The 12,281-nt window shown below is 42.5% G+C and overlaps 1 protein-coding gene across 1 annotated transcript; it reads right to left on the reverse strand.

Moving 5' to 3' along the window:
* Window positions 1–1,008: 1,008 nt before the first annotated feature.
* MTERF1 (mitochondrial transcription termination factor 1) lies at window positions 1,009–2,119 on the reverse strand. The gene is given in 4 exon segments (XM_019507971.1): window positions 1,009–1,364; window positions 1,367–1,663; window positions 1,666–1,735; window positions 1,737–2,119. Coding segments are annotated over 4 exon segments (1,002 nt in total). The 5' UTR covers window positions 2,016–2,119.
* Window positions 2,120–12,281: the final 10,162 nt, after the last annotated feature.

Below are 12,281 nucleotides of genomic sequence, written 5' to 3' on the forward strand. Positions count from 1 at the left end.
TTTCATATGACTCTGGATTGGACCTAGGTTAGTATTCCTAACAAGGCAGAACAATAACTAGATGACTTACGTTAACGTAAGTAGAAGTAATAAAGAAAGATATGTTTCATGTTAACATGAATTCAAATGTACATTAAGATTATTTTGCAGGGATTGCAAAACCCTGAGAATCCTGGGAATGTAAAGCCAAATTTAAGTTCCAGAATCTGCAGACAGAAGTTATCTCCCAAGATGTCACTTAGATTTCCAACTTGGGATCCAGGTTCTTTGAATTTTTTCAGGTCACACTGTTCCTAGCTTACTTTTACCTCACTAAAGTGTGACGATTAGATGTGTGATCAAAAGGATAAGACTATATATATTAAAATATCTATAAATCCTTAGATCGTGTAATAGGGTTGGGGAAAAGTACCATCATCAAGGATCCTGGTTTTCTATGATAAAAAAACCACAAATTCTCTGATAAAAACCCCCAAATCTGTTATTAAAATTAAAGGCCCCCACAGTACCTCCTGGGACACTTCTCTATTGACTGCCCTGCTGATTAAGTGGGCTGGTGGTTTTTACAATGGATTTAATCCAAACTTCTATTTTATGCGCTTGTAGAAACATGCTTCTGTGATAAAGATGACACCTGTCCCGATTTTCTTTGGTCAGCAAATATTGCCATATATTTCTTAAGAATGCAGGCTCCTGGATCTTGCTCATTTATTTAAGACACAATGAAAGAAAGCCACCAAAAAGTTCTTCTGGCCCCTCCTAGCACTCCGCTACTGATATATGAGAATTTATTTACAACTGGTTATTTAGGATAATGACCAATGATCTTGGAATCACATACCAAAAAGAACAAAATTAAGCAGGCCTATATTTTTTATTACAAAATCTGGACAAATTATTCACAAAACTTCTTTTGATTAATCCCTATGTACCACATAACTTTTTCAATTTATTTTCATATCTCTTTTTATTTAAAGTAAAAATGGCTATTCCATCAGTTTCAAAGTTCTAAATAATTTTTTCCAATTCCTTGATTCGGCTTTCTAAAGTGCCAGTAGCTCAATCCAAAACAAAACAGCTTTCAATTATTTGTTTAACATGAATCTTTGCTTCTAAGAGACAATCTGTTTTTCTACTGAGGTTATTTGATGAGAGACATAATATTTGTGGAAATCGAAGGATAAATCTATTTATATCTTTTTCAATCCATCCAAGAGAGATGAGCTTCTCTTTCACATTTAAAAAGCTTCTTCTCATATATCCGTTGCGTAAGGCGAAAATGTCAACTGCCTGGCCATATAAAAGGGTAGGTAATTTCTCATTATCCAGCTTGAAAGTTGATTGCAGAAACTCAATGTTAGCTCTCGCTTGCTACTCCTTACAAAGATTAAATTATTTTTGGAGATTATCTCCCTTACCAAGTCATTTGGGCTTTTAATACCTGAAGGCAAGCAGATCTCATGTAGCAGGTCAGTCATTTTCTGGTTCCAGTCCACTTGGTTAGAAAATGCCCATGGTGCTCTGGTCAACATGTTATAAAGGTCTTTTGAGGTTAAACCAATATTGCAGAAAAAGACAATGTTGTATTTCATATTGACATTGTTATTGGAACGAGAAAAGGATTCTGGGGAACGTTCCAAAATATTTATAATTTCCAAGTCTTCAAAATACTCTGCCATAGCTCCCAACATTTCTCAAGAGACTCAGAACAGCATATGATGGCTTGTGGATAATGGATAATAAGTGATAATGCTGGAAATTACTTCATTACTAGCCCCTTTGGTCTTCAGAAAGTGTTTCAAGCCTTTTTCATTTGTTTTTAATCTCTTTAAAATGCTGGAGTTTTGCTTTCTTATTATTTTGACATTCACTCCCATGTCTGCCAAATTTTTCACTAAAACAAAATTCTCTTAGCCTGATTCTGCACTGCTACTCTCTTCTTTCAGACAAAAGAGCCTAGAAGATACAGGCTTGAGTACAATCTCTGCTGAGAATCCATACCAGAAACAATTCATCTTGTAAAACGGTGGAGTTACACTTGTGCACCAGCCCTGTGGCTGCCATTGGAATCAGAAGCTGCACAAATCCATTGCTAATTATCTGTGGGAAGGAAAACTTCAATCATTATGCACAGATACTATATGCTAAATAAAGAATATGTTTTTGCATTACCAAAGCTTTGAGAACCATTTTCTTACTTAAATGTACTGCTTTTGTTTACCTAGATGATATGGCTTAAAAAAACAAATAAAGTAGCAAATTCAACAAGCTGTTCAAAATACATTCACACTTCAAACTCTGAGGGACAATATAAGTGTACGGGCTTATAAGTGTATTTGATTACATTAAAAGAATAAGATTTTAGGCTCCACCTCTTATACGGAAGGTACAAAATTCACAGGAAGGAATTGGTTAAAGTGGTTTTAAATCACCTATGACTTAATCCTGGGGCCAGAGTATATCTTGTCATAATTCAGACAAGTGTGGAGGCCTGTCTAAATAATAAACATCCTCTCTGGGCTGCCCAGAATTTCTACAGCCTGCCCCTTCCCAATGCTACCTTCCTATCCCCAACTATCCTCTGGTAAACCTACTACAGAAGGGCTCCAGGGGTACACTGGGATGAAGGCAGGGAGGGAAAGCAGTCTCCCCATGTATCTTGTTTTAAGGCAATTCTCCTCCAGGATGGAATTGAGACATTTTGCAACCTTTTACCTACCATAAAAGGACTGGAGTAGGGAGGAGGCCACCCATGGCAAGGATCAAGAAAAAAAAAGCTTGTAAAATATTGATATGTTACCATATCCAACTCAGTTCTCTTTCATAGATGCCAAGATTTAGAACTGTTTCTTAAGAATCAATTTTCCACAAAGTATTGGGACGCTGGAAGCCACAGGACTGCAGAGGCTAGAGGCTGTGTGAGCATACCAATCAGTTTTATATGGATTTCTTGAACTTCTTTTCTATAAACCTTTTGCTTCTTTTTCTCTTTCCTCATCCTTTCCAAATCCTTTCTTCTATTCCCCAGTCCCCTGCCCAAAATGTATTTCTTACTTATAACACTTCACCCATTCCTGAGCTGCTTACTCCTGCATCTGATTCAGCATATTACAACTAAAAATAGTAGATGTTGCAAGGCCTGATTTTGATTCTAAGCATTGTTTTGTAAATATAACTATTGGTTATAGTTATATAACCAAACACCATCAAGAAGTGTAAATTCCAGCTGATTGAAAAGGAGCTGAAAAGGATTAGTAAGATTTTTGTATCCCTCCCCCTACTCAAACACAGTTCTATATTTAGTATTTACAGTGGGTGTCGGTTTTGGACCCTTTACAGAAGGTTGGCTGCTTAAATATCCCAGCTTTTAAATTTACCAGTATGGTCAAACTAAGCCAAACAACCCAAGAAATGATGTTACTCTCTTAGTGCCAAAATTTAGGTGGGAAATCCTAAATCTCAACTTCTCCCTCTCAGCAAGTGACACAAACACTCCACTGAAGTGAAAAGAACCTTTGTTCTATTCATTGGAATTGGGGTTTCTAACAGTTTTATAAGAACACTATGAAAACTAACTCCTGAGCATACTTACAAAGTAGTTTCAAAAGTGAAAAATCTTAGATGCCTCAATATATTTTTCAAAATAGCAAAAATATATTTAGACCCCTATAAGGATTAATTATTAGAAAATGTCCTGTATTTTTATAATAAGACCTCTTTTACATTTTGTAGCATGGTGCCAAGCTCGGCCCCTGCTATGCTTGCTCTTTAAGGCAAATCTGGCCAGGAAGTATGGCTAATAAGGGCTCCATACCTTGTGTTTCACATAGAAGTGTGAATGAGAAACAGAGTTCAGAGAAAGAAGACTCCAACTGCAGAGATGAAGGTAAGAGGGTGATGCTGAGACTGCCCCCCTGCGGACATGTCCCATCCCAATAGAAAAGAAATCTCACCTGAGAGACAGAGTAAGGGGAATCTCAGCCCATCCTGAAGGTAAGCGTGTGCTGACCCTCAAATTGATTTACGGAGGCAGGATGAGGAGGACGAGAAACTGTTATGAATTAATGACAAGCGTGGACTGTATTATGCAAAATTCTGGAATTAATTAGAAACTGATTGGGGAAGAAAATTGGTTAATTATAAGGGTCTATGAAATTAAGAAGGACCCGAACTGACCTGGAGTTGTGTTTATGAATTAGTGATCCCAAGGGGTACTCAAGTGGGACAGCCGGGTCAGCTGATTATCGATTTAAATTCATTTAATCCAGAATCTAACTGATTTAGGTCTAACAATTTGCCTGTTTGGGGTAAGAAGCGAAAAGGACAAACAAAAAAGGAAGCCCAGTTGAAACCTCCAAGTTAAAGCCAGTTACCTAAAAAAAAGAAAGAGAAAAAAGGATCAGACAGCTGAGTGACAGACCAGGGTGTAGGGAAGGAGGCGCCCTGTAAATATATTTTGAGAACTTCCATTGGTTCAACCCTCTGACAAGACATTTGCCTCCCCATCTCTTTCAATAACATCTCAGCATAGCAGGAGAAAGAAAACAGCAGAGAGGTGACAAAGGAGTGACCAATGGTTAAGCCCGTGACCACTGTCACATATTTAAAAAGTCACAATATATACCAGCCCTGTATTCTACACCAGGTATAGGAAAAGGACATTGTCACAGGGCACTTCAGTGCCCTGCTCCTACAAAGAGGTGCAAGTGCCAGTTGCCAGGGCAACCGCAGTTGGTCAGCTGACCGGAAGGGGGCAGGGCCTGACCTGTATAAATGTAATCCAGGCTGAGGCCAGAGAGGCAGTTCCCCGCTAGCAGCCAAGGAAGAAGGAGCTCTGCTGGAGGAAGCTGAATAGAGAAGCCTGATGGCCTGAGCAGCTTCTGTTTGCGAATACCAGGTGGAGGAAGCCCTGGTAGGGATTTAAATGATGGTTAGCCAGATGGCTTAGAGTTTACATTGTAGCCCAGGGGCTTGAGTTTCTTTTTGTAGTTTTATAAGACTGGAGGACCGGGTGAGGCTAACAGGGGTTGGAGGAGGCCTCACAGGGGCTCCACGGTAGTGTGGGGACCCCGGTGCCAGAGAGGGCACAACATTCAGGGGTGCACTGACCCCAGCCCTGAGAAGGGGCGCAGAGGATTGGGGGCCAGGTAAGGCTGAGGCTGCTTGAGCCCCACAGGAACTTGTAGACCCCAGGAGGGGATTTGGGGGCCAGGCACGGCTACGGCCACCTAAGCCCCAATTGTGAGAAGCCCAAGGGCGGGCGCAGGCGAGAAGCCCAGAGGGCACTCACTTTGAGACCTAAAGAGGGGGGTTTGGGGCCAGGCATGGCTATGGCCACCTGAGCCCCAATCGAGAGCAGGCCCCGGAGCAGGCGCGGTCACGAGAGCAGGCCCCGGAGCGGGCACGGTCGCAAGAGCAGGCCCCGGAGCGGGCACGGTCGCAACAGCAGGCCCTGGTGTGCATCCACGGGGGCGTGGGCAACTGTGAGACGAGCCAGGGAGCGCCCATGAGGGCGCGGGCAATTGTGAGACGGGCCCAAGGACCCATGAGGTGGGGGCAATTGTGAGACGAGCCAGAGAGTGTCCGTGAGGGCACGGGCAACTGTGAGGGAGTGCCAGTGAGGGCACCAAGGGGAGAATTGACCAGACAACGTCTGGTACATCTACGAGGCTTGGGGCGTGGTACAGGGGTGGTTGGAGCCATGCGTAGCCCCTAAGGCTTTAGTGCACTGAGTCACCTAAGAGCACAGACCGGGATACATCAGGGCACCGTGTCAAAGATGACAAAAGGCAGCCTCCCTTAAAACAATACTAACAGCAAAGACGTGGCAGGCGAGATGGTGAGGGTGTGTTGACACCAGCTTGGCACAGTAGGGGGCACTAGGGGAGTTCACGGCACCCCTAAGGCGTGCTCCGGTCACAGACATATAGTCTCAGACAGCCCTATTTAAAACAATAGGGGAAGGTAGGGAGTGAGCGATTCCCTGGAACTGTGCTGCACTCCCTCTCAGATTAGAGAGAGGTATTTAACCACATTAGTCTGAAGTCAGGCCGAAGCAGCTTAGAGACTAAGTGGTTATACAACTGGCTAGTCTCTAAGATTCCGCCCTGCCCCACTCTCTCCTTTGTAAATGTTACGGTTTGGGTCAGGGCTATTATGAGAGGAAAAAACAAACACTGCAAATGCTGAAGAGCAAAATTCTTCATTTTTCCAGTGAGGAACACCAGAGGCCACTCATTTCCACAAAGTAGTGTGTGTAGAATGAGAGTAAAGGAAGGGCACACACCACTGTCACTCCACCCAAAAAATACAGGAATGGAAACAGACAGCCATGTCCACCCAAGACAGTCACCTTAGTGAATGATTAAGAGAGCAGAAGCAGGTCATCAGTATTCCTGGATTCATGAGAAGGGGAGGATGAGCACAGGTACCCTTCCACACACCACAATGGTGTAGTGGAACAGTACATTACAATGAATCATAGGAAAGTAGGGCTAGAAGGGACCTCACAAGGTCATCCAGTCCAGCCCCCATCTCAAGGCAAGGTCATCCTTGACTAAACCACCTCAGTCAAGTGTCTGTCCAACCTGCACTTGCAAATGTCTAGGGATGGAGATTCCACAACTTCTTTAGGTAGCCTGTTCCAGTGCTTGACCATCCTTATAGTCAGACAATACTTTCTAATCTCCAAGATAAATTTCCTCTGCTTCATAGAATCATAGAGAAATAGGGCTGGAAGGGACCTCCAGAGGTTATCTAGTCCAAACCCCTGCTTGAGGCAGGATCATCCCTATCCAAACCATCCCACAAAAAATATCAACCCTGACACAACATAGACCTAACACCCTAATCTGCAACAAGTAAAGTGGGGGACCCACAGCAGCCAGTGTCCTGCTTCTAAGAAATGTTATCAGTATATGCTCCAGGGGTCCCAGAAAGAAGAAGGCAAAAACCTCTGTAGAGGTGGGCCTCCCACTACAGAGGAAGGCAAAACCCCCCACAATCCATACCAATCTGACGGTGAGGTAAAATTCCTTCCTGAATCCAAATCTGGCAATCAGTCTAACCCTGAGCATAGGGGCAAGATGCCCTAGCCAGGACCCCCCAGCTTTGGTCCCAGTAGGAGCATTAGCATACCCTAGTCAAAGTCCCCAAACTTGGTTGTAGCCAACATCCAATGCCTCTGAGGAAGGCTTAAACACATGTAGCAGAACAGGGGATGGGGGAAACAGGAACAACCACCAAAGCGTAGAAGCACAGGAAACACCCATAGTAGAACACAGGTATATGCTTAGATTATCTACCACCTGTGGCTGTCCAAACTCTTCTTGAACACCTCCAGTAGTGGAAAGTCCACAACTTCACTAGGTATCTATTCCACTGCTTCACTATTCTAACAGTGAAGTTTTTCCAGATATCTAAACTTAGTTTGCTGCAACTTCAAGCCACTGGTTTACATCCTCCTCCCTTCAGCAAGAGAGGAAAGGTGCTTTCCTTCTTCTTTATAGCAGCCCTTCAGGTATCTGAAGACTGCTATCATGTTGCCTCTTTTAAGTGCCTGTTCCATAAGCTGAACATCAGCTCCTTCAGCTTCTCCTTGTATGACTTGCCTTCCAAGCCCTCAGTCATCTTTGTTGCCTGCCTCTGGACCCTCTCTAACTTCTCCATGTCCTTTTAAAAATGTGGAGCCCAGAACTGCACACACTATTGCAGATGAGGTCAAACCAGTACCAAGTAAAGGGGCACTATCACTTCCCGTGTCTTGCACTCAGGGCTTCTACTGATGCATCCCAAAACCACATTCACCTTTTATGCAGCTGCATCACGATACTGCAGACTCAGATTGAATCTGTGATCTATCAAGACTCCCAAGTCCTTTTCCATAGTGCTGCCATCCGGCCAGGTGTCACTCACTTTATATGTGTTTTGGATTATTTCCCCAGAAGTGTAGCACCTTGCATTTGTCTGCATTGAACTTCATCCTGTTAGCTGTAGCCCAACTTTCCAATCTATCAAGATACTTCTGAATTGCACTCACATCCTCAACATGTTCGCACTCCTTCCCAGTTTCATGTCATCAGCTTAAGGCCATTGCACCTAGTCTGATCCCCTACAGATACAGAGAAAAGCCCATCTAGATCCTCTCTATAATTGTCTTTCAGGTATTTGAAGACTGTTATCAAATCCCTCCTCAGTCTTCTCTTCTACAGACTAAAGAACCCTATTTTTTCAGTCTTTCCTCCTCCAGGCCCCTAATCATTTTTGTCACTGTGTTAGACTCTCACCAATCTGTTCACATCTTTCTTAAAGTACAGGCCCTAAAACTAGACACAGTATCTCAGGGGATGCCTCACCAGTGCTATAGAGTAAAAGAATCACTTCCCTTGATTTCCAAGCAACTCTCCTATCGATACATTTCAGTATGCTGTTGCCTGTTTTTGCAACAAGAGCACATTATGGGCTCATATTCAGCTGATGGGTCACTGTAACTCCCAGGTCCTTCTTTGCAGTACTGCAACCCAGCCAGTCATTCCCCCTCTGTCTCAAGTACAGGACTTTGAACAAGTGCAATCTTGTCTGATTGACTGCAGACTATTTTTTCTGGCTTTCCGGTTCATTCTGGATCCTAGCCCTGCCCTCCAGAATGTCTGCAACTTGGTGCCATCCACAAATTTGCTAAGAATCCACTCAATCTCATCACCCAAATTCTTAATGAAGATGTTGAACAGCAATGGACCCAGAACAGACCACTAGGGAACCGCACTTGATACCTCCTCCCAACTACACATTGAGTCATTGAGAACTACTCATTGAACACGATGATCCAACTAGTTATATAACCATGTTACAGTTCTTTCACTTAGCCTCTACTTCCTTAGCTTGTTAATGAAAATAATGTGGGAGATTGTCAAAAGCCTTGCTAAAGTCAAAGTATATCATATCCAGTGCTCTCCCTGCAACCACAGGCCTGTCACTTAATCACAGGAGAAATAAAGTTGGCTAGCTGTGGTTTGCTTTTGGTGAATCCAACAGGTTGCCAGCTGTTCCTGATCACCTTGTTCTCCTCTAGGTGCTTCACAATGACTTTGTTGAGGACCATGCTCCATGATCTTACCAGGTACTAAGGTCAGACTGACTGCTCTGTAATTCCACAGATCCTCCTTATTCCCTTTATTAAAGCTGGGCACTATATTTGTCCTTTTCTAATCATCCCGGACCTCACCTGACCTCCACAAATTCTCAAAAAGCTAATGGCTCTGAAATTACCTCACACAGTTCCTTCAATGTCCTAGCCTGTTTCCCATCTGCACCTGCCAATGTGAAAGCATCTAGCTAATCTAAATAATCCTTTACCAGTTTAGTATGGGACCCACACTTTCCTGATCTTCCTCTTATTGCTGATATACTTGTAGAAACCCTTCTTGTTACCCTTTGCATCCCTTGCTAGCTACAACTCCAGTTGCACTTTGGACTTCTCGATTTCATCCCTGAACACCCAAACATACTCTTACACTCTTCCCTAGTCATTTGTTCAAATTTCCACTCTTGTAAACTTCTTTTTTTGTGTTTTAGTTCATTGAAAAGTTCCCTGCTAAGCCAAGATGGCCTTATGCTGTACTTGCTAGTCTTCCTGCACATCAGGATGGTTTGTTCCCATGCTTTCGGTAAGGATTCTTTGAAGTACAGCCAGCTGTCCTGGACTCCTTTCCTCCTCAAACTGGCCTCTCGGAGAATTCTGCCCATTAGTTCCTTGAGTAACTTGAAGTCAGCTTTTCTGAAGTCCAGGGTCCTTACTCTGCTGCTCTCCTTCCTTTCCTCAGGATCCGCAACTCAATCAGCTCATAGTTACCGCTGCCCAAATTGCCATCCACTTCTATGTTCCCCACCAATTCTTCCCTGGTTGTGAGCGGCAGATCAAGAAGAGCAGAGCCCCTAATCGGCCTCTCCAATACTTGCACCAGGAGGTTGTCCCCAGCACTCTCCAAAAACTTCCTGGATTGCCTGCACACTGCTGTATTGCTCTCTCAGCAGACATCAAAGAGACTGAAGTCCCCCCCCCCCCGCAAAGAACTAGGGCCTGTGATCTGGACACTTCCACTAGCTGTTGAAAAAAAACCTCATCTACCTTATCCTCCTGGTCTGGTAGTCTATAACAGACACGCACCACATCACCCTTGTTGCTTACTCCTCCTACCCTAACCCAGAGGCTTTCAACACACTTCTACCTTCCTTTTCTCTTCTCCTTTATTATTCCACTCTCTTTCTCTTAGTCATCTATTCCCTCTTTCATATCCTTCAAAAATATCATTCCGCTTGCATGTTATCAAGGTGGTTTCAGTTGCAACAGCCACAAATAGCAGCTTTGATATCAAACTCATAGGTCAACCAGAATTGAGCCTCTGGAAAGGACTGAAAAGCCTAACTCATCCTCAATAACAGTGGTGCAGCAGTAACACCTGGGGTATATGGATACCACCTGTCAGTGATTTTCAGTATCTGAGCTACATACACATCAATCCTTTCTATTCACTTCTGGAAAAAAATCAAAATAATCACATTGTCACATGGATTAATGATAAAAAAACAATGGGAAACAGCAGAAAATGTAAGATCAGTGAAGCTACTTGGCTGCTTAAATATCCCAATAAGTATCCACCATATTTCAGAAATGTACCCTCACAACTACATGTCTCTCTTATTGTCACTAAATACATTTGCAACTACTATGAATGTATCCATTAGAAAAGACTATGTGCCATATTTTCTCCTGGTGTAATTGTGCACAGCTCCATTTTTGTTCTCCATGGGTCCAGGTATATCAGTAGAGAATTTAGTCCTTAAAGTATGATTTTCCCTCTCGTTGTCTTTTATGCTCAACACTGATCCCTTTGCTTTTGTTTAACACTTGTTCCTGTACTTTTATCTTCCTCTGTTATCTCAGGGCTTCTTGTCAATGGTCACAGCAGTATACCACCTCCAGCTGGCAAGGCAGGTGCCACTCCTATAAGTCTTATAAGTTGCTGACACTCCTAAAATATGAAATAAAAAACATCAGCCTTACATTCTGTCCTGTATCAATGCACAATTAGGAATATTCTTTCAGCAAATGTAACTCACACCTAAATAACATGGCTGTCATCCCCCACTTCCCACCTTCACTATACTACTGTGCTGTGGCTCGCTTATGTTCAGAAGTTTAAGTCAGCTACAGCTTTTCAGCTACAGGACTGGTGATGTGTTGTTGGGAGTGGAAGCTAACGCTTTTAGATCCAGAAAATGCAAGCTTAATTCCTGCTGATAATGACCCAGCCAAAAGACAACCAGATCTCCTTCTAGTATGTTTAATTTTATAACGAATCCCTTCCATGCAAAATTACTAAAATAAAATAAACGGAGATATTCCAGGTGCAGCTTCTAAAGCTGGTGTCATTCCTTATTCCTGGGATCAACAGAAGAACCCAACTTGATTGCCATAGCTGCTGTTTCCCCTCTAAAACAAGCTCTTCAGGATGTAGAATTGGATGCATCAACCAGCCAATTCCCACACTTAAAACTACCAAGCAGTGGTAAAGCAACATTATTCTGTTGGTACCCAATTCTGCAGGCTTTGTAATGTCAATCAGAAATAACTGATCAAACTATATCCAGAAGCGTATACCTACACAAAGCAGTTTCATAAAAAACAGCTTCAGTGTTAATCCTTTGTTACATATTTCAGGATAATCAGTTCTCTCTGATAGCACCAAATGCTTGGTCTATTTTGTATCAGAAAATATATGAAGGGGCTATGAGAACTGTTTGGGAGTGGGGAAGGAAGTTTTGTATGTGAAATAAAATTTAATTTTTTCATAAACTATAATTTGCCAGGTTTGTTTAATAAGGGAGATGCAGTTATAATACAACTAAATTGTTTGAGCTCAGTTATTATTAATAATGATTCTTTATTATTTATAATGCAGTAGCACCCAGCTCAGAGCAGGCATTGATGTACTGTACAAACTAACAAAGACCCATTCTCTATCCTGAAGAGCTTGGGTCATATAGCCCTGATCCTGATATTGCAGTCATACCCTTGCTTAACATGACGCTAGTTGATATCAAAGGGATTATTCAGATGTCTAAAACTAAGTATATGCCTCACAGTTTGTGCTATTGAGACTTAAATGCAAAAGCATGATACCAGAGTTGAAAGACATGTTTCTACTTGGAAAATAAGGTTTAAACAGCTACTACCAAGTGGTTTTTTTATTGCTTTTATATACATATATATATATATATAT

This window comes from Gavialis gangeticus, unplaced genomic scaffold, assembly GCF_001723915.1.
Source record: "Gavialis gangeticus isolate Ggan-Ray unplaced genomic scaffold, GavGan_comp1, whole genome shotgun sequence".
Lineage (NCBI taxonomy): Eukaryota > Metazoa > Chordata > Crocodylia > Gavialidae > Gavialis > Gavialis gangeticus.